The sequence below is a fragment of the Mytilus galloprovincialis genome, chromosome 11 (assembly GCF_965363235.1).
Source record: "Mytilus galloprovincialis chromosome 11, xbMytGall1.hap1.1, whole genome shotgun sequence".
NCBI lineage: Eukaryota > Metazoa > Mollusca > Bivalvia > Mytilida > Mytilidae > Mytilus > Mytilus galloprovincialis.
Genome location: NC_134848.1, coordinates 67,976,183 through 68,000,707, shown reverse-complemented (window position 1 = coordinate 68,000,707; position 24,525 = coordinate 67,976,183). Strand labels below are relative to the sequence as shown.

At 30.8% G+C, this 24,525-nt stretch overlaps 2 protein-coding genes and 1 long non-coding RNA gene across 3 annotated transcripts in view; 1 reads left to right on the top strand and 2 right to left on the bottom strand.

The window, feature by feature from the left end:
• Window positions 1-6,101: 6,101 nt before the first annotated feature.
• Window positions 6,102-13,591, top strand: LOC143052673 (uncharacterized). The gene is made up of 4 exons (XM_076225744.1): window positions 6,102-6,371; window positions 10,291-10,526; window positions 11,299-11,483; window positions 12,498-13,591. Exons 1-4 carry the CDS (start codon window positions 6,278-6,280, stop codon window positions 13,264-13,266), a joined length of 1,284 nt encoding a protein of 427 aa, XP_076081859.1. The 5' UTR covers window positions 6,102-6,277; the 3' UTR covers window positions 13,267-13,591.
• A 4,960-nt stretch (window positions 13,592-18,551) lies between these two features.
• On the bottom strand, window positions 18,552-22,405 carry LOC143052674 (uncharacterized). The gene is made up of 2 exons (XM_076225745.1): window positions 22,237-22,405; window positions 18,552-19,879 (listed from the first exon to the last, which is right to left on the bottom strand). Exon 2 carries the CDS (start codon window positions 19,860-19,862, stop codon window positions 18,828-18,830), a length of 1,035 nt encoding a protein of 344 aa, XP_076081860.1. The 5' UTR covers window positions 19,863-19,879; window positions 22,237-22,405; the 3' UTR covers window positions 18,552-18,827.
• Window positions 22,406-23,255: 850 nt separating this feature from the next.
• The window catches only part of LOC143052678 (uncharacterized), a 43,796-nt gene continuing 42,526 nt past the window's right edge, over window positions 23,256-24,525 (bottom strand). The window contains exon 3 of the long non-coding RNA XR_012971204.1: window positions 23,256-23,332. This is a non-coding gene — a long non-coding RNA (uncharacterized LOC143052678). The remainder of the gene's footprint in view (window positions 23,333-24,525) is intronic.

Here is a 24,525-nt window from a genome sequence, read left to right as displayed (position 1 = left end):
CCCGAAATTTTAAGTGAATTCATAACATGTAACCAACCATGCTTTTTTAAAAAAAAAAAGGAGATGGCAAACCATAGCACAGGGGAATTGTATATTGTAAATATGTACATGTAAATAGAAACAATCAGTTTTTATTCATTAAATTTATTGATAAAAAGGTGAGTTTCTTCTTGTACATGCATTTAGTCATCTGTCATTTCTTGATATTTTGTTTTATCATATATGTTTCGTTTTGTATTTCATTTTAACTACGAATACATACTACATATACTTTAGGGTAGTTCAACAATGTTATGCAGCTCTATTCTTACAGTAAAAATTAAACGAGAAATGTTCATCCATTCACAAAAATGAACAACTATAGGTCACCGTGCAGCTTTCAATAATGAACATAGTCTATGGCACGCCGTTATTATATTTATTCAATTTCGAGATATCTTATTTAGTTCTTATAAACTAATTGAGATATCTTAATATCTCCATAAGTTAATAAGATATCTCTATTAGTTTATAAGATATCTCTATTAATTAATAAGATATCTCTATTAGTTTATAAGATATCTCTATTAATTAATGAGATATCTCTATTAATTAATAAGATATCTCTATTAATTAATAAAATATCTTATAAAATATGTATTTTAAAAGATATCTTCATAAAGAAGTAAGATATCTTATATACTTTATAAGATATCTTATTAATTAATAGAGATATCTTATTAACTTATAGAGATATGTTATAAACTAATAGAGATATCTTATAAACTTTTAGAGATATCTTATTAACTTATAGAGATATATTATAAACTAATAGAGATATCTTATAAACTTTTAGAGATATCTTATTAACTTATAGAGATATCTTATTTAATTGGTTATACAGATATCTTATTTAATATATAAGATATCTCCATAAGTTAATAAGATATCTCTTTTAGTTTATAAGATATCTCTATTAATTAATAAGATATGTTATAAAGTATGTATTTAAAAGATATCTTTATAAAGAAGTAAGATATCTTATATACTTTATAAGATATCTTATTAATTAATAGAGATATCTTATTAACTTATAGAGATACCTTATAAACTAATAGAGATATCTTATAAACTAATAGAGATATCTTATTTACTTTCAAATTAAATAAGATATCATATAAAAATTAAAGATATCTTAATACTTAATAAGATATCTTGTTAAATAAATAAGATATCTTCAAATTTGAATAAATATAAAAACGGCGTGCCATAATAGTCAGCTTGAATAAGGGATGCTGTTTTCTCATTCTGAATATATATATGTATTTGTCCTGGTCTTTAAGGTTTTATCGCCTATAAGATAAGATAAGATCATATATATTTTAACCGGACGGCAACATCTGACACCAGTTGGTTATAGAACACCTTGTGTTACAACCACACAACATATGTAATATGTCCTTTTCTTGCATTTTAACAAATACAACAGCTTCTTGATGTTTTACATACAATAAAGATTTGTAGTGTAATTGATTTGTTCTGTGGTGTTGTTTTTATAGGTACCGGTGTAGGGACAGTGGTATTTTTTTAAGAACTAGTATCTACACAGTTGGTGAATTGGCGACACAATTGCTGATGACTGCATTTCTTACATTTACTACCATGTTCAAAAAAAAGTTTCCAAAAATTGTGAGTGTTGTTTTGAAACTTGAAAATTGCAAAAAGTTGTGCCAAATACGGCTAAGGTTATCTATTCCTGGTATAAACGTCAATGAGACAACTCTCCATAATAGACTAAAAGACGCAGAAACTAAACACTAAAAGTCAGCTTACAGTCAACAATGAGCAAAATGCCAACTGCAATATATCATAGACACATTCTTGTTTTACATATATAATTATATACTTTATAAGATATCTTATTAATTAATAGAGATATCTTTTTAACTTATAGAGATACCTTATAAACTAATAGAGATATCTTATAAACTAATAGAGATATCTTATTTACTTTCAAATTAAATAAGATATCATATAAAAATTAAAGATATCTTAATACTTAATAAGATATCTTGTTAAATAAATAAGATATCTTCAAATTTGAATAAATATAAAAACGGCGTGCCATAATAGTCAGCTTGAATAAGGGATGCTGTTTTCTCATTCTGAATATATATATATATGTATTTGTCCTGGTCTTTAAGGTTTTATCGCCTATAAGATAAGATAAGATCATATATATTTTAACCGGACGGCAACATCTGACACCAGTTGGTTATAGAACACCTTGTGTTACAACCACACAACATGTAATATGTCCTTTTCTGGCATTTTAACAAATACAAGGTATCGGGATCGTTCGCCCTGATTACATGTTCGCCCTAGGTTCGTTCGCACTGAGTTTGTTCGCCCTGATAGTCCGTTCGCCCTGGGTTCGTTCGCCCTATATTCATTTATGATATGTATATATTACATTAACGAACGAAATATATATATTGAAATTTATGTATATCTATTAAAAGTTAAATACAGAATATTTGCCAAATTTATATAAATTAAATAAAATTCTTGGTTGCATTGTTACACTTTATTACTTTTAATTACTGTTGATTGAATTTTGATTGCTGATAAGGTATCATTTGAAATCTTTGATATCACTGATTGTTATATGAATTGTCTTTGATGGATTAATAATGAAAATAACATTTTTCTCAAATAAAATAGTCAGCTTGGATGGGTAAAAACACCGATGACAAGGGATCAATGTACAGCAGTGTGACTGTGTTTTTTGGTATTTGTTTCACTTATAGTGCTTTAGTTGTTTTATGTCAAATACTTTGTAGTCTTTGAATTCACAGAAACTTATCCTCGTAGCAGCAAGACAACAACTTAGTCTTCAGTTGTTTCACATTTAAAAATACAATGTAGTGCTGAAATTCCGAGAAACTTATTTTCTAATAGCAGTACCACAGAATATACATCATAAATAAATATTCGGTGAATGTAAACTTCAACATATTCAATTACATACAAATCATTTAGTCTTCAGTTGTTTTACATTTAAAAATACAATGTAGTGCTGAAATTCACAGAAATTTAAATTTCCTAGTAACGTAATAACATACAGATACAAACTTAGTCCTCAAGGCAATACCTTGAAGTCACAATATCTTGTAGTCCTGAAATGTACAGAAACTTATAACCTAGTCCTAGTAGCACTGAGCTAGCTATAAACAACATGATACATCGTAAATATTCGGCCAAATTGTAGACTGACTTCAACACATTCAATTATATACACACAACGCAACACTATACTAAAAAATAAAATCAGGGCGAACGGACTCGAGGCGAACAGGTATTAGGGCGAACAGAAACTAGGGCGAACCAGAATCAGGGCGGACGGACCCGGATTCCAAATACAACAGCTTCTTGATGTTTTACATACAATCAAGATTTATAGTGTAATTGATTTGTTCTGTGGTGTTGTTTTTATAGGTACCGGTGTAGGGACAGTGGTATTTTTTTAAGAACTAGTATCTTCACAGTTGGTGAATTGGCGACACAATTGCTGATGACCGCATTTCTTACATTTACTACCATGTTCAAAAAAAAGTTTCCAAAAATTGTGAGTGTTGTTTTGAAACTTGAAAATTGCAAAAAGTTGTGCCAAATACGGCTAAGGTTATCTATTCCTGGTATAAACGTCAATGAGACAACTCTCCATAATAGACTAAAAGACGCAGAAACTAAACACTAAAAGTCAGCTTACAGTCAACAATGAGCAAAATCCCAACTGCAATATATCATAGACAAATTCTTGTTTTACATATATAATATTTAGATTTTTTGGTGGAAGAAGACGTCAAGTCTTCTGAAGACCTATGGGACCGACTTTAAACTCATTGAGCCTCCGTATGCCGCATTCGTTTCTGTGTATTACAATTTCATAACAACTTAAGATTCCTGACACAGATTTTTACACATGATTAAGCATCTGAATCATTTAATTTGTAAATTAGGATTGAAAAACAATCACTATCGTAAATATGACCTTTTTATTTATGTAAATTAATAGATTTCATCTGATCCACATGAAATCCATGAACGTTATTTGTTTACTTGTAACCGGATGTTTTTACTGTAGATATTTGTAGTACGCATGCGTGAATTTGGTATCGGGACAACTCGCCCTGTTTAAAAGTTCGCCCTTGAAGTTACGAATTTGCAATCTTGCAGACAAGAAGATTTTGTTTTTAATAAATAAAAACGATCTATTTCTTATTAAATTGGTGTCTTTATTCATTGTTTTCCTTGTCATGTGAACTAGATGCCTTTCTACTTCAAATGGTTTGAATCTATTAAGTATTTATAAAATTATTTAAGACTCAGTTGACAAGAGCAGTACGTTACTGTTGGGAGAATTTGATTAAACTCTAAATGCTCATAGAATAAGAAATATAATTGAAACTGAATGTACCTCCTTCTGAATAATTTATTGCAATATAAATATAAATCCCTTTTGACAAGAGAAATCTGACTTTTGTCAGAAATATTTTTTTCACATGTGCAAAGGTAATCACGTGTGGCGGTCATATTGGTTTGTTTACAAATATGCGAAGAAGCCTGTAGAACCATGACCTAAACATAAATACAGATGGGTGCAGTCCTAACCTGTACAGCAAGTTAACTTGATAACCAGTCATTTGGACTGGTCAAAGTTAACCCGTGACCAAATTTAGGACTGCTCTGACCAGTCCTAGGACCAAAATCTAGTTAACTTGAAAAGCGGACTTGTATGGCAAGCCGTTGTGGAATTTATTCCCTATTTATTAATATTAATAAATCATTTATTAATATTAAATATTATTTTTTAATATTAATAAATCGAATATTTAATATTATACACCTATTGACTGGGTGTGAGGGTAATAGCAAGTTTGTTGTCCCTGAGGTACCAACTATTGCTCGAGGCAAAGCCGAGAGCAATAGTTGGTATGCGAAGGGACAACAAACTTGCTATTACCCGCACAACCAGTCATTATGTGTTTTATTATACTGAACAACACAGCCATTAAGTGTTTTTATATACCAAATAACTAATTTTCTAAAAGTGTATATACCTTATCTGAAAGAAAGAAAAAATGTGACATAACTTTACATGCACATGATGAACTTTACTTTTTTTATAATTCGTCTTGTATTTATAAATATTTCATTAATTTCAATCAAGACTACAAATATTTGTGTTAAACTTTCCGTGCTTATTATAAATCCTAGTTAAAGTACACCAAACGCAAATTCACTTTTAATATACGGAGAGCGAACCCATATTATGAATAAGGTACTATATTTTAGATCTTTTAAAAAATTTCCATGAAGATTTTCTTTCTCTTTTATAATTGCTTCTTGTAAGTGAAATTACAATCAAAACAAACAGATTCCAACGTTTACAATATAAGAGTGAGTTTGACGTTGCAAAGCATACGTAACCAAGCAGAGTAGTCAATGACATCATTATCGTCCAATGAAAAATAAGCATGGAAAAGTACGGGAAAGATGATTATGAAACTATTAACCGGGGCAATAGTCTTTGAAACTATTAACTGGCAAATTGTCTTTAGAATGAAATAGCACAACTATTTCATTTATTTTATATAGGAAAAAAACTCTTGAAGTATAATAATAATAAATATTTTTTAATATTAGAAAATAGTCATTTTTTAATATTAATAAATAGGTTTTATTTTCAAATATTAAAAAAATCATTATTTAATATTAAATATTCGATTTATTAATATTAAAAAATAACATTTAATATTAAAAAATAGATCCTATTTATTAATATTAAATATTCATCTTTTAATATTAATAAATCATTTTTTAATATTAAAAAATCATTTTCTAATATTAATAAATGGTCTTATTTTTTAAATATTAAAAAATGAATATTTAATATTAAATATTCAGGTTGATTTTTTAATATTAAAAAATCATTTTTTAATATTAATAAATACGTCACCTATGTCAGAGTTGTTTGTGTGCTTTCATATACGGTGAATATACGTTATTGCAAGCTTGTAGCTGATATTGATCAATTGAAAGAAAATTAACAAGAAAAATGGCGCGCGAAATTCAGACTGGCAGTAAAAGTGACTTGTTAAAGATATTTCAGGATTTTGATAGCCTTTCCACTCAAATTAACATTCCAGTGGAAGAAGTAGATCTTCTTTCAAGAGACGCTAATAGAAAATTTGTTGAAGTTAAGCCGCAATTAGACAACCCCACTGCTGAACGTATGACTGTGTTACTGGATGAGATGTCGAAAGCAGCAGAATCGTTACGATCATCCACATCTACAGTTCCCTATCGTGCAGAAAGACCTAAATCAGGTATGTGTGTTAGTGATTTTAAAGAACTAATTATTCGTGTCATTAGATCAAACAGCTTTACATGGCTGTTTTACCCATTACAGGGCGGAAGGCACTCACTCGTCCGGTGTAGAAAAGGCGTCTCAGAAAAAAAAGTAAAATAGCCTTGCCAGACGTCATAATTATTTGGACTAGTATGGTACCTGCCAACTTTTCAAAATGCCCAATGAGGTGGGTGTTACGTGCATTTATAGTCCTACAAAAGCTTGAAAGGGTCCTTCAAATACATTTTAATGTTGTTATTTTGGCTTATCCATACTTTTACAAGCCATTCATTGTAAAATTAATTTATTGTTTAAAATTGTTGATTAAATTTCCATTCGGGAGCCTCCATGGTGGTACAAAATGTATCAGGAGGTACACCCCCCCCCAAAAAAAAAGTGACAGTTGGCATTTATTGGGATGGTCCTTAATCTCAAGCAAGGGGTCATTTAATTTTACTGTTTTGTTTTATTTAAGCATGGGAAAACAACTTTTCTCAAAGAGGGGTCCCATAATTTAAAATAATTAGGAGTTGCAAGTCTGTACTGTAGCTCATGACTCGTGTAGACAACAGCTCATTAAAATTGGACCCCTGTTGAGTTCACAGTAACTTATCGCTACACTGACAACAGGTACTGCCTAAATCCATGTTCAGAATTGGTAGATGTGGTATGAGTGCCACTATGAGGACAACTTTCCATCCACGTAACAATTTATAAAAGTAAACCATTATAAATAGGTCATCTTAGATGCATGATTTTTTTTATTAGTTGTCTTTGGCTTTGAACTTTGTTCAGTAACTGTGAGTCCTCTAAGATCTGTACTACAGAGCTCCAGATAAGAATTCACAAATTGGGGTTTTTACCCACCATTATGTAATTGGATGATAAAGTTTTTCAATTGCATTATCAATTCCAATTCACTTCTCAAGCAAATATAAAATTGCTTTTTTTCATCAACACAATATTGAATAGTTAGGCATGTTATACTAGTAATCACATTACATGTATATCAACCCCAGATGTTTTTTCCATCTTAAATATGTTTCTTTCTTTGTATATATATATTGCTAGCTATTTTATTGGGTTTATTGACTAACAAGCAAATGTTTGTATGTTTAATTTGTGTCCCGTTTTAAACGTTCTGCCAGTTTTGTATTTTCTCACACAACTTATATAGACTGCAGCTGGTGTCACTAGTTGGATGAGTTGGACAGTAACTAATTACCTTTATAGATCCCATATGGTAGTTTCCATATTTAAGATACAAATGTACATGTATACCCCAAAACCTTGACCAGGTTTATAGGGTGGGTTTATGATGTAGACCACATTCAACTTAAATTTACTAATAATCATGATAATTCTGCATAGTGCCATATTCCAATCTCCTATCAAATAAATAAATGGCAATGTTATAATGCACTTGCCAATAATTAAGGCAACTATCTTAAGCATACAGAACAATTAGTCCAAAACAAAGAAAGTGTCACGCTGCATTGATATAAAAGAAAACATGATGTGTATCACAATGTGTATTCACTCTACAACTAAAATGAAAAAATAATATCTAAAATTATACTTGAATGTTTTGGTTTAATATAATTTACATAAATCTGGGTTAAGTTGTCGTTTATTTGAACTTTTGGTTTCCGATGCTTTCCAACTACATATGTCATAATTGATTTGACCTTTCACTTTTTCCAACTGATTTCGTTCTTGACGATACCCCATGTTTATCGTTCTTGCAGTGTTCTCGTTAAGGTACGCAAACACGCCCATGTCTTGGATGGACGCCTCCTAAAAACACAAGCTGAGTCCTGTTATCATCATAATTTTCCCTCAGCTATCAAAAAGAAGCTGAAATCATGCTTCTATTCAATATTATTACAGGACATTTACTTTCGTTTTCATTCATTGTATGTTATGATAAATCCCAAACAATTTGAAAAAAATATGACAACGTGAGTCATGACAAACGCTAATTGGATAAACGACTAGAAGATTGAAATGTTTTCATAAACAAGTATCTATTGAGCAAAGAAAAATTCCGATCAGGGACCCATTTCAGCTACTTGATGCAGGGCTCTATTTTTAGAACGAACAGGACATTTCCAATTATAAATATTGTAAAAATAGATTTACGCGATGACTGTAATCAGATAGGGGTAAATAACTTGAAAGATGGTGAATAAAAGCGTTAAGAACTCATGGCTTTGGCATATAATTGGGTTTTTTAATTATTTGTATTGCGTGATCACGCAAATACGTAGATTATCTGAAGCTCTGGTACTTGGATATATAGGTTTGTTATTTGATGTGTAAGTACCTGACCACGTTCACTCTATGTACAAATGTATATCTATTTGTATCCTTCTGATTTAATAGATACATGTAAGCTTTTTCAACTAATTTTTATAGTTGGTTCTTACAAATGTATAATGTTCTGTTAGGCTTATTTAAATTAATCGATAGATTTTCATCCTGCCGTCCCTATGAAATCGTCCTGCTCTGGATTTTGTTTTCATTTTTGTTACTGGTTTCATATCAAATAAAATTTTGTAAATAAAATCATCCCACCCACCCCATTTTTTTCCAAATTTAAATCTGGATGAAAATCTGATTATTTTAGTTGGCCTTACAACACAATGTTAGGGGGATGGTGTGGTCCAGCTACATGTATCATCCGTGTTTACTATATGTACATGTATGTGTCTGTCCCTAGTCAGGAGTCAATGGTTGTTGTTTGCTGCTGTGTTACATATTTCTTTCTTGTTCATTTTTTTGTACATTAATATAATTAGCCCATTAGTTTTCTCATTTGAATTGTTTTACTTATGTGATTTCGGGGCATTTTATAGCTGACATTCCCTATTTATTTCTTTTATACAGCAAAATGACCCCTTGTCTGGGGGATAGTCCCTCACTCAGAAAGTTGTTATCAAACTGGCTTAAGTGAGTTGAAGTTCATAATATACATTTTTGTACATGTCTATCTGATTTTAAAAAACCCACATCAGGACAATAAAAGATATGAGTAGGCACCTATTTTCTTGTATTATTCTTGTTTATGGCTTGGCAGTTTAAAAATTTGTGTCTGTAGATCTTAGAAGATGTTCCTCAAATTCATTTACCGGTATTGTTTTAGTGTTCTAAATTCTACAGCTGATTGCATTGAGTGTGTAGGTAAAAGTTATACCTGTGTTTAGCTTGCTTGCTAACTGAACCGCCAATGAACCGTGAAGCCATTATTAGGTTAGGTAACTACCCTCCTTTAAGAGTAGGCGTCTTGACAGGTGACCAATCTGTCTATCTGTTGGACTAGGCTTCTTGGAAGGAGGGAAGCATATATACCTTACCTAACAATGACTTCACGGTTCAGCTAGCAAGCAAGCTAAATAAAGATATTACTTTTACCTACACACTCAATGCATTATCGTCTATAATTACACCTTATGTAAGAATCCGGGGTTTTGATTGGTTAATAGCCAGTGTATTTTTCACCAATTTACTGTTATCAAATGAATATCGTTCTTTTTTAACGCCGCCGGGGTATTTGCTAAAAGGATATGCCTTTTTTACCCTCTCTGCCGTGGTATTTGCCAAAAAATACTCTATCCGACTGGACGCTTGTAACGTCACGATCATCAATGCGTTTTAGTACATTAACATTCGGTGTAATTAAACAGATATATCATGTTATTGAGGGGTATTTGCGAAAAATACCAGTCTTGAGAATGAATTTCCCTCGCCTTACGGCTCGTGAAATTTAACATTCTCTCGACTGGTATTTTTCGCAAATACCCCTCCTTAACATGATATATCTGTTCAAAATATTTACAATTTTCTGACACTTTAATTTGATAACTTAAACATGTAAAAAATTATTTTCATTCAAGGTAATCCAGGACGCCCTAAAGTTAGTATTACCAGAGAGGAGTTGCAGTTCATGTACCAGTCCAATTTTACAGGAGCACAAATGGCAGAACATTTTGGTTGCTGTAGGAAAGTAATTTACACAAAACTCAAGGAGCATGGACTGTCCATGGAAAACAGATTCTCCAATTTAACAGAGCAAGATCTAGATGAAGAAGTGAGAGAGTTAAAGGAGTCCCATCCTAATGCAGGATCTCAGGTAAGATATGTATGATGTGAAATTTGATTCATTAGTGGAAAGTCGCATGTTTTTTTGAATATATTTTTGAATGTAGATAGAAAACAGAGGATACCAAAAGTTGTATTGCACAGTTAATTTTAGAATCTAAAAACCAATATAGTTCAAAGTATATTAAATGACATTGAATAAAGAATACTTTTAACTTTTGCTATAAAATTATGATACAATGTATGTGTGTTCAGTTTATACAAAATTTTACAATCTTGATGCATCTTTGGAATCACAAGTTTTTAAAAACGTTTTTTATGAGTCCAGGACTCATATGGAATCGGCTAAAAGTAGTGAGAACCCTGATACATTTTGATGTCAACTAATGAATTTCATGATATAAATCATGTATATCTATGATCAAATTTTTGAGAAAAGAAATCTTCAATTACATTTATAATGATATATATTATTATTAAGATGTACCCAAAAAAATCATAAAAATAACAACTTGTATAAAACATACATTTGTGTATATGTTGACATAAGATTAGAGCACGGTTCTATTTCAAACTCTGCCTTATACCTTTTTTAACAAAAATATTAATGCTGGTTTATATAATTATTTTTGCATTTACATGTATATGTGGTAGCAGGCATTCTGTTATTCTTACTCTAGTCTGTGTCTATTACTTGAACTTTCTATGCTAGATCAGGATTGAAATTCTTCATTATCAAGTTGTTATTTTCTTAAATTGTAGTAAGATATGATAAATTATAGAAATACAAATGTATATTGCAGATGATACAAGGTTACCTCAGAGCAGATGGCCAAGTTATACAACGGCAGCGAGTCAGGGCTAGTTTAAGAAGAGTTGATCCTGATGGAACTAGCGAAAGATGGTCAGCTGCAGTGCATAGAAGAGTTTATAGTGTAGCGACACCAAATACCCTCTGGCATATGGATGGTCATATGAAACTTATTAGGTATACAATGACATAAATGCTTTTGGTCTTAAGGGCTATTTTTGATGGGGAACTGTTTCATTCTCTGGATGTTTATTTGTTTGTAATTAGATTATTAATTATGCACCCACAGTAGCGGCGGGGGCCTTAAGTTTTACCCTTATCCTTACATATGTTCCAAAATTGGTTTCCATGGTTTCCATTCTGTGACTTGCATCAACCAAATGTTATGAAAGTAATACCCAATGCTTATTTTTACCAACAAGCACAGATTTAGTTTGAATTTTAGTGACTTCACTTTTACTGTTCTAGAGTTATGCCCCTTAACAAATATTAGAATTGCTGAATTTTTTGTTTCTGTTCTCGAACTTGAGTTTGTTTGATCCAAATTAAATATTATGAAACGTATACACAATGCTTATTACAACAAAACTCAGATCAAGTGCAAAATTTGATACATGATACATGCGAGCAGGGCATCATCTTTGTCCCATGGATACATTCCCCATGGCCATTTATTGACACATATTTATGTTCTACTACTTAAAAAGACAATTTGAATTGCATTAGTTGTCCTCATCAAATACAGTTAACAATAACAGTCTTAAACCGTGTCTTACTCTTAGACGAATGATAAGAAAAATCACAATTCACATAGTAAGCAATACAGACAAGAAATGATGGCCTCATTTATATTATACAAATACATTGTACTATATTAAACATACGTTTGTAAATTGTAACAAAAACATGAAATACAGGTAAAAACAACCACCACTTATTTATATATCCTGGATTTGGACCGGCACATATAGCATGTATAGGATGTGGTGGTTTTTTTTTAATTTAAATTGTGATAACCCACTAACATTTCAGTGTGTGCACTCATGTGCAAATGTATGATTGATGTACATTCAATTACATGCAGATAAACATTCGCTTTATGCAGAAACTCAAAGAAATGTTTTGGTAGTTAAACCATATATAATACATCATGAACAAAGATCTTATTTTCTCTTATTTTATTGTTTACAGATGGGGATTTGTGACCCATGGATGTATTGACGGATACAGCAGGTATATTACCTTTCTCCACTGTGGTACAAATAACACAGCATCGTCCGTTCTTGAACAGTTTGTTAAAGCTTGTACTACACTTGGTGTTCCGTCAAGAGTACGGTCTGACCATGGCGCTGAGAATATAAAGGTAGCATTATTTATGAACCTTATAAGAGGAAGAAGTAGCCATATTACTGGTCGTTCAGTCCACAATCAAAGGATCGAAAGAGTTTGGCGAGATATGCATAAGGAGGTGACGTCAGTTTTTAAAAAAGAGTTTTATGACATGGAAGATTCCCTAGAGGTGCAACTAGATCCTAGTAACAATATACATATATGGGCACTGCAATACGTTTATATCCCTATTTTGAAGGATGAACTTGACAAGTTCCAGAGAGGATGGAATGCCCATGGTTTAAGGACAGCTCATCAAAAATCACCACGACAGCTTTGGGTTAGCGGTATGTTGAACAATATGGGGTCCTTACATACAGCACCATCAGAGGTATTTGGAAGAAGTTTAAGTTTAGAAGAGAGACTAGAAAATGGACTAGCCCAATTTGGTGTTTCTCTAGCAGATTTGGAAGTTGAGATTTTAGAGAACACTAACCAACAACAGGTGCAATTAACAGCAGAGCAAAAGACAAATTTAGATACTGAGCTTGAGAGATGTGTTCTGCGTAGAGAGAAGTTTGTGAAGTGTTTGAGTTTATTGACATCATTTGGATATTCACCATACACATGAATTCCAGTAACAATCAGGATTGTTGTAGTTGATATTTTGATGTTGATGTTGCAATTGTTGGTATTTTAGTGTTAGAAATGTCTGCCAAAATTAAAATATATGTTTGTTTCCCCATCTCCAGATGAAAAATGAGTTTCTAGTCATGCATATAATATAATTAGTGTACATGTATATGATAATAAAATTGTTTTTCTTTTTCTTTCTTACATAATTTATGTACAAATAATGTATAAAAAGTTTTGGGATTAAACAGTGCAGTTAATAGGTACATGTAGGTATGAACAGTTTGAATAAGTCAGGAGGCAGTAAAACTGAAATATATTTATTTTTTGTTTTAATGTACATGTATAAACTTCTTAATGCTATTGATTTAAATTACTGAAATTAATCGGGTCATTTTCACGGACTTTTTGCAGCATCACTTTAGATTATTAAAAAGCATTGCAAAAGTACACATCCAAATTATAGGAACGTCAGTGTGTAAATAAAAATCTTACAAACACATATTTGGTATAACTTAAAACCAGATTATCATTCCTATTTTAAAGTGAATAGATGTAAAACAAACATTGTATATATACAATTGCAAATACCTTTGGCTAGCCTAGCCCTAAAAGCTAGGTGAGATTTTTTTTTAGTTTTATCTTGGATTTCAATCACATGAAACTGTGCACTTGAAGTAAACCATTTTCAGTTCAAAATTGTGTACCTTGAGAATTTTATACATAAGCTTTTAATACACAATCATTTAAGGTAGGATTTTGAAGATGACATTTTCGTGTTTTTAAGTCTGTTGGTTAACTGTCTTATTGTCAAAAAGCCTTTTCTTTTAATGATGTTCATACATTATTTATAAAAATACAATGTACATTAAAGTTTTGTAGATCAATGCATATGACTATGGTTCACCAAAAGAACTGTTTTCTTTTAAAAAGTAAATCAGGTTATAATATATTTGTTATTGTTAGTCTTCAATTCTGTTGTTCATGTACAGTAAGATATTGACATTTACAAGTGGTGTGTTATCAAGTGTTACAATTTGTGTAAAATTGGTTGAATATTATGTGTGATCTGAAAATAAAAGATTTTTAATATGAAAAAAGTGTTACTATGATCATAAGTTGCTTCAACATTGATCAATTTTATCAATTTGCTGTATATAAAAATGAGGGAAGATGGTAGGATTGTCAATAAAAACAACTATTTGTCAAAGCTCAAGTGAAGTGGATTTAAGCAGTTGTTGGCAACTGTAAGCCCTTTAACAATGAGGAAAATGCATACTGTATGTATAGTCTACTATAAAGGTAAAGTTTTCAAATAATTTGTGGTATAAATAAAACCCATTAATAAATCATTTACAATTGAAAGGTAGATATAGCACAAGACACTGGCATAGCTATATTTAAACACCATAAGCAGACAAGACAGTGCCAACGGAACAGCATCATAAAAAAAGGAAAATTCAGAATAAAAGAAAAATCAACCCCTATGACTTTCAATTCTTGTGTAAAACTGTAAATCTTCATGCAAAATGGAATATTTGATTTATTTATAGTGAGTTTATGCTGAGTCAAATATCGTACACAAATATCTTAAATGCTTGATTGATTGATTTCCTTAAATTATACATTTGTGGAGATTGGTGAAAAGAAGCCTCAATTCATTGATCAAGGTTAAATTTAAGTGGTCAAGTCTACCATATATAATTCTTTCATGCAATAAGTGTTGCCTTGCGGGTGTCATCTGGCCTTTCAGTAGAACTACAATTTAGGGACGGGGATCCTTCATACTTTGTATGTGCATACCTCACAAGGTCCTCATACACCTAAGACAGTTTTCACTTGTCATACCTCATTTCACGAATTCGTGAACAAGCTTAAGTTTTTGTTGTTAAGTCCACATATGAGCAACTGAGTGAGTATTGCAATAATAAGAACTCACATTCTTATATCTTATACATATAACTGTATGTAGATTTTCTTGAGGTCGTAATAATTAATCTTGTATATTTGTCCATTTTACAAAAATCGCAATGATAGATGCACACAATAATTTCTGAATTTACAGTATATTTGGTGTATTGAATGATTGTAAGGTCTATATGTCTGTATGGAAATTTTGCATCTGACTATGACCTCATTCTCATGGTTCATTGGTCAATCTTAAATTTTACTTATCACGTTTGTTTTATAGATACTCGGTGTTCTCCCCAGATATTTCATATAGCATCCTGGTAAACAATTTGAAATACCATCTTGTTTCTAAAAATTATAGCATCACATCCATAGCACAATCTATAAGAAACTATCAACATAAAACAATGGCTAAAAAGAACAAGGGAAAATTGTAGTCTGTGCACCCTTGTGTAATCTCTCTTCTTTATTCAACTCCCCACCTGAAAGAAGGAAAAATGTATTCAAGACCCCTTTCAAAAGACTCAAAATTTCAATCCCCCTCACTTCAACATTTCTCAATAACTATTATCACTCAACAATATATTCCATCAGTAACATACCAATAGCTCCAACTGGGGAATAAACGAAGATATGATGTGATTGCCAAGGAGAAAACTCTTCACAAGACACCAAATGACATAGAAATTAACAACTATAGGTCACTATTCGGCCTTATACAATGAGCAAATCACATACTAAATAGTCAGCTATAACAGGCTCCGAAACGACAAATGTAAGACAATTCAAACGAGAAAAAACTGTAAAGTGCCCTATACTAGGGCAGTCTAGAAAAAATGCTGAATAGTTTAAAAATGTGTAAAACGGAATGCCAAATTTATTATTATAACAGAACAACACATATAACATGTATGACAGACATGCATGAATATAGGACAACATATGGACTACAGGATTCTGACTTAAGACAGGCTCATACAGAATGTCATTGTGGCAAGATAAAACATTCTTTTTAGTCCTCCACCCTCCCTTAACCTGGGAGAGCGGGACACTTTACCACATAAGAACAAACTGAATATCAGTTGCAATTTGAACTCAAAATATCGGTAAAGTCAATTTTCATGTTTTAACAAAAACGAAAACAATGTTAGTAGTTTGGCAAGCTGTCTTTCTATTTGTTCTTAGTTATTGCACAATATCTAAAAAACAGTTTAAGATATCTTATATAGTTTATCAGACATCTGATATAGTATATAAGATATCTGCTATAGTTTAAAAGATATCTTATATTGTTCATAACATATGTTATAAAGTTTAAAGATATTTTAGGTAGTTGAATAAATGGATCGATTGATTTTTTGTGTTTTAACGCCACGTTAAGCACCGTTTTAAGGGCTATTTCGTAGGGCCCAGTTTTTATTGGTTGAGATAGCCTGAGTGTCCTGAGAAAACCAGCGACCTTTGATAGTTATTGCACAATATCTAAAAAACAGTTTAAGATATCTTATATAGTTTATAAGATATCTGATAAAGTTTAAAAGACAGTTGATATAATTTAAAAGATATCTTATATTGTTCATAACATATGTTATAAATACAGTTTATACGATATCTTAAATAGTTTACACTTTCATATATAATTTATGAGATATCTTATAGCGGACCTTATGTAAGATATCTTATAAAATATATGAAACAGCTGATAGGAGATATCTTATAAACTATTGGAGATATCTTATAAACTATAGAAGATATCTTATAAACTATTTAAGTCTTATCAAGTTTATGAGATATCATGAAGTTAGAATAAATATCAATAAATATCAGGACGGCTTGTCGTACACCTGATATAGTTTTCTCTCTGATATCTTATTAATAATATGGGATGTAAATCTAAGCGGTCGGAAGAAACGGATGTTTCAAATATTGAATATAGATGTCTGATGTTCCAAAGTGTCCGTCTGTCACATGTCCTTTTTCCTTGACCCCATTTTCAGGATTCAGTGACTATTTGAAAAAAAGTTAAGATATTGTAATGTTAATTTCTCTCTAATTGTGAGTAAAAGGATAACTATATTTGGTATGTGTGTACCTTTCAAGGTCCCCATGCCCATTAGATAGTGTTCACTTGACCTCGATCATTGAACAAAGTTAAGTTTTGGTGGTCAGGTCCATATTTCAGATACATGAGAAGCAAAAGGTCGAGTATTTTTGGTGTATGGAAGGGTTGTAAGGTGAACATGTCCAATAGGCAGGTTTTATCTGACCTTGACCTCATTTTCATGGTTCAGTGGTTAAAGTTAATTTTTTTTCCTTTGTTCTTTTGTGCTGTATGCAATAGGTGTATGGAATGATTGTAAGGTGTACATGTCAAACTGACAGGTTCCATCTGACGTTGACCTAATGATCATGGTTCAGTGGTTATAGTTAAATTTTGGTTCTTTTCTTCTAATTCTATATGCAACAGGTAAACTATATTTGGTGTATAGGAAATGTTTTAAGATGTGCATGTCAGTCTCGCGGGTTTTATTTGACGTTGACCTCATTTTCACAGTTCATTGCTCAACAACAACCCGACCATAGACCAGAAAACAGTCGAAGGCCACCAATGGGTCTTCAACGCAGCGAGAAATTCCCGCACCCGGAGGCGTACCTCAGCTGAACCCTAAACCAGCTGACCTCGACTTCATTTTCATGCTTTATCGGGTCAATATTTAGTGTTCTTGGTTAAGCAAAAGTTCAACTTCATTTAATGTATTGAATGATTGTTACAAGGTAAACATGTATTTCTCGTTTGGTTTATATGACCTTGACCGCAGTTCCTTGGACCATATTAAGTTAATGTGATAGTTGTAGTTAAGCTTCATATCTATGGCTATCGACATAATTTTTGCGTAAGCACTCTTGTCTAATTAAGTTTGCCATAGGTCAACTATATTTGGTGTATAACAATATTTTCTGATGTACATGTCATTTGTTAATTGCTGTGTCATTTTGGTCTTTTATGGGAAGTTGTCTCATTGGCAACCATACCAAATCTTCTTGTTTTATATGTCAGTCTAGCAAGTTTCATTTGACCTCTATTTTACATTTCATTGCTAAATACAAAGTTTTCATGATTTGGTCTGGTTCTTGTAAGATATAAATAATAAATCAACTATATTTGGTGTATGGATTGATTTTAAAGTGTACGTGTGTTTCTGACATGGTTTCTATGTACTTATAGTATTAAACGCTTTATATTTATGACTAAAGCAGACGAGACATTTAAGCGTTTGAACACTCTTGTTCATTGTTTACTGTTAAGCTTTGTGGTTTAGACTAGTTCAGAAACCTAGATTTAAAAAAATAGGAACTAATAAAAAAAAAACTTTTATAAAGAATAACATTTATTAATTCCACATGATAATGTTTGAATAAATAAAATAAATACATCACAGATGTTTGCAAACATATTTGCTACGAAAGCTGCTTTAAAACACAAGAACATTAATCAAACATAAATTTATGATTAAATATTTTCTCAGTTCGTTTAACAGATTTGCAAACAAGCAATATCGGAACCATTTAAAACAAAGATTCATGCACTTTTAAATGTTGAAGCTTCAATAGATAATTGTATGTAGTCTATTGATTCTGTATATGAGGCTATGCCATTGACATCTGAAAAGCCTCTTGAGAATGCAGAACTAAAGGAAACTCTCTCTTAAAGTCTTGGATGGTCTCGTAAGTGGTGGAGAGCTCTAAGGTATTCCCACATGTGTGTGCTACTGGAACACGCAACATTCCCGAACGAGTATTGAAGGTTACAATAATGTCGTCTCTTGGCAAAACATCTGATCCAGTAATGAATACCAGGAAAAGGACAAGATCATCACTATTCAGTGAGTACACGAAGTCTTTTAAGTAATACAGTGTGTTAGCCTCTTGAGGTCTGAGGTCTTCTTTTTCACTTTGTAGCTTATCCACTACTGTCTGCGGTGTTGGGTTTAAGTTCTGATACAAGGTTTTTAGGTCTGATGTTGTAAGAATGCTCCAAAATGAGTCCATATGAAGAGATGGTATTCCTTGCCGAATCTGTGTACATAGAAATAATGGTTTTATAGCGATTTCTGACCGTGCAAGGTTCACCATCAGTTGTCGGAAGGTATCTGCCTTGGGTAGAATAGAAACACCAAATCTGATGAACATGTCTGTTAAGTGGTTTATCATCCTTGGGGTTAGCTTATTAAAATCTTCTAGAGCTGTTTTTGATACCTGTCGCTCGAAATCTGTAAGATACATTAATAAGTCGCTGAGCAACATCTCTTCATCTTCACATGGTGTATCGTGTATTATTGAAAATACTGATGATCTACAAAGTCTTATCGGAAATACACCTGTTAGTGCTGTTCCATGGGTCAAAATTCTGCCAAGTATAGGGAAGATACTAGATTCGGAAAATATGTGTATGGGCAAGAAAGGTACACAGCATCTTTCTCCAACAAAATAAGTCTTGAACGCTGCATCCCAAAAGGCAGAAAATAAATCTTTTGTCAGACCACCTGCGTCCTGTCCAAGTTCACCCTCAAACCTTATGACAAGACGTTGACCTACCAGTTGCGGATCTGCATAAGCCTGGATAACGTCTGTCAAGATTGACTGTCTTCTAACTGTCAGTTCTTTATTATCTCCCAGAAGCATTTGTAGATGTTCAAGACCTGACAAAATAAATTTTACATTTTAGAAAAATTTTCAACACTTTGCAATTTTGTTTATCATCTACAATACTGCAGTTTAGATGGAAAACCTGCTCATATTAATCACCAAACTACCATTTTGAAGGATTTTAAGATTTGTTCCAGTGACGAATTGAAGTTTGTACTTCTCGGTTTATTTTGCGATTGTATGCCACTCTCTATTAGGGCAAGGAATAAAGGATAAAATAACTGACTTCTAAATATGTTGGCCTTGATCTGGGATTCGTTTCTCTTTGAAAAAATGTGGTTTTAAATGTTGTCTTTGGCAATGCTTTACTTCTAAGTTGTTATACTACGAATTGCCAAAAACAAAATTCAAATTCAATAAAAAGTGCATAACATGTTTCGCCAAGCGCAGCCTTATACGACCGTAGCTATCACACTATGAACATTTGGGGACAGTTTGGACACAATCTGCCATACTGTCAAATTTTTGATTGTGATTAAATTTTTGAAATATAATAGGTTTCTGGCAAAATAAAACGATTTACGAATTGGAAATGTAACATATAATTTCTCCTATTATGGCCTTATGTCCATTTAGTTTTTCCTATTATGGCCTTATGTCCATTTAGTTTTTCCTATTATGGCCTTATGTCCATAATATTAAAACATGGTTAGATTTAGCATATAAAATAAAAACACCATAATTTATTTCTAGTTAAAATCAAACAATTTTTAATTTCGGCCATTCAAACCTTTATGGACTAATTAAAAAATATAAATGCATTATAAGATTCAGCATATCATAGAACTGCATTGATTTAGTTTTTGGTGAAAGCAAACAGATTTTAAATGTGTAACCTATGGACCTAAATGTAGACCAACTTATAAATTGGGTCCATCTTGAAAAAAAACACTTAAATTTGAAGACAAAAATCCCTCGAAACTTTTTATAACCCCCTCATTTTTTTTTTTTGTAACTTTTGCAGACTGATTCTTTTTTAGGAAAATTTCAGAGAATTCCATACACAATAATAAAAGATAAACACAAGCTACTGTCTGAAACTTGACCAGAATTTTTTTTTCCCTTTTCCCCCTTATTTCTAAACGTTTGGTTGATTAACCTCAAACTAAATCCCACCCTTCCCATTGTGAAAAACCTTAGAGAAATTCATACACTTTTAACAACAAAAGTTTCCTGGAAACTAGAAAAATGCTTGTTTTTTGTCCCCCCCCTTTTGCCCGTAATTCCAGATTGGCTGGGGAAATAACCCCCAAACTTATTACTTTATTTATTTAATTCACCCAAAACAATGACAAGCCGTTGTACTATTTATTCGAAATTTCAAGTTTTCTCACATAATATATAAGATATCTCTTATAAAATATATTGATATCTTATATAAAATATATTGATATCTTATACAAAATATATTGATATCTTATATAATATAAATAGGATATCTCCTTTTATAATTAAGATATCCTATTGAATTAGATATCTTATACATATATATATATATATATATTGAGATATCTCATATAGTTTATAAGATATCTTATAAAGTATATGAGATATCCTATAAATATTTTTTATCTAAGATATCTCATACAATTGATAAGACATCTTCTTTAGTTTTAAGATATCTTATATAATTTATGAGATATTTTATATATAAAATAATATATGATTTCTTACAAAGTAAATAAGATATTGTATAAACTATATAAGATATCTTATAAACTATATCAGATATCTCATATAATATATAATATATATCATACAATATATAATATGTATGATACAATATACAAGATATCTCATATAATATATAAGATATTTTATGTTATCCATTTTTATAAGAAATCTTATATATTATAAAAAATATTATATACTTTATAAAATATCATATATATAATACAAGACATCCTATATACTATATTAGATATCTTATATATTGTATAAAATATTTTCTATTGTTTATAAGATATATTATAAATATTTTTTCTATAAGATATCTTATAAATATATTTCATATAAGATATCTTATATAATTTATAATATATCGAAAAAATAAAATATATGAGATATCTTATAAAGTATATATGATATTTTATAAACTATTTAAGATATCTTATGAACTATATAAGATATTTTATAAACTCTTAAGTTTCTGAAATATCTTAAAGTTAGAATAAATAGCAAAACGGCTTGCCATACAAAACACTCGACCCCACTCCCCACTCCCTTTTCAAAAAAAAAAATTAATTGTTTGCCGTCGTATAAAAAGTGTTATGTCATTTTATACATATGAGAACCCTTTCTCTAAAGCTTTATCCTGTCAATTACTTTTATCTATACTATTGATAGTTACCTTCATTGACTCCTGGTTCAGTTTGTGCACTGACATTCTCTTCTGTTGTATCTAGTCGGAGATGAAGTGTATCGTCATCTTCGGCAGCTAGAGGAACGACATCAACATGTGCAGTTTCGTCAGCTGTAGTTGCAATTACATCATTGGAATGTGAAGACGCATCTTCATCGGACACCTGTAAAAAAAAAGTACGATTAAAATTTAAAAGTATGAAAACATTTTTGATTTGCAAAATAATTACATGATTAGCTGTGGGACTTGTGTTTGAGGATATTGTTCGTTAAATGGTTGCCACATTATCCAATCTTAATTTAAGATTTAAAAATAATGAAGACTTTTTATAGACTTTTCTTTGTAACATCTACAATTTATAATTTTTTCTTTGCTTTTTTTCAGGGAGGGGGTATGATTTATTTTTGTTCAAAAGAACAAATTTTCTAGGCTAATATTAACGAAAGACAATAAATAATGTGATGGAAAAAATAAGTTTGTGTCTGAATACTTTTACAGATAATTATATTTGAATTGTTTGGCAGATGATGGTCATGGGATATTAGGTACCAATTTCATATATAATTTGTCTCTTATTTTTTTCAAGTAAAAATAAGTAGATGTGTGGTGATCCCCAATTGTCCATACCACACGACGTTGTTGATGAAAGCAATATTATTAACGATTGCATGAGAAGTAGGTGTAATATTTGTCTACAACTTCATGATCAACCGACCTGGACTAAAAAAGTATACATAATTAGAAGGAACGGTCGCATAAACAGACCAGAAAACATAACTTTTATGAATATGCATGGACAAACAATTGTGAGTTCTTCCAAGATCAATCTAATCAAAATATAGATCTCTGATTTTAGTTATCCCTAGATGATACATGTATACGAGAACATCATAAGCCGTTAGTTTTCTCGTTTGGTCTCAATGGCACTCATACCACATTTTTTTTTATATACACAAGATAATATTAATCAGAGTTTTCATAGGCTTGTTTCAATATATGACTAACTTACCAGTATTTGCTCAGCTGCCTCTCTTATAGTTGCTCTTGCTGCTATAGAAGCTATACGACGTCGAAATGAGATCACCTGAAAACAATGGAATTGAATTTTAAATCAAATTAGAAATGAATGTGATACTTAATAAAAAATAATGACAGTAACAATTTTATATACATCCAAGTTACCAATACTAATTCACTAACATTCAGCGATTTTTATTCAGATCTCCTTATTCTTACATTTAAAAGATATCTTATGCAGTTTATAGGATAACTCAAATAGTTATAAATATAAGATATCTTATAAATTGAATGAGATATCTTTGTAACTATATGAGATATCTTATAACTATATAGGAAATATATATGTGACAAATCTTATTCAGTATATTGCCTTAATATATAAGGTAAATAATAAAGTTAATAAGAAATATTATATGAAAAATGTTTATAAGATATATACTTAATTTCATAAGATAATTTATACAGATTATTTTATAAGATGTCTTATACAAATTATTTTATAAGATAATCTTATACAGTCATTATCTTTATAAGATATCCTAAAAAATTTGAGATTTCTTATTAACTTTTAAAGGTAACTTACAAACTGTATGAAATGTCTTTAAAACTTTATAAGATATCTGAGATACTTATTATGAGATTTCTCATATACTGTATAACATAAATTATAAATTTACTGAGTTATCATTAGATACTTTATTAAATAAGATATCCAACCTTCTTTATGTAATAAGATATGTTAGACACTATCTTACTCTTATCTTCTTATCTTGTTAGAAACTATATTTAATAAGATATCTTAGAAACTTCATTTTATAAGATATTTTATACAGCTTATAAAACATATCATATGATATTTGAGATTTCTTATAAACTATATGATATATCTTATTTGATATATAACATATCTTATAAACTTTATTATATATCTTCTGCAATATATTATGGACCGTGTCATCGAAGGTGTCTTATGAATAAGATATGTACTAAGACCATCTTAGGATTTTTTTTACTCTTGAGTCTTATCTAATAATAAGATGTCTTATGATAGGCTTAAGACCATTTTAACTTTAAGGATAATTTTATGATGTATTAGCATATAAACAAACATGGATGCCGTCGTCATGCACTAGTATGACATCTATTTGAAATTCAGGGGGTGGGTGGGGGAAGGGGCAATGGATCTGTAAAATATTTGTTTGTTTTCAAATTAAAAATAAATGTTTTCGACTTGCTATGGTTATAGATAAGTTGTTT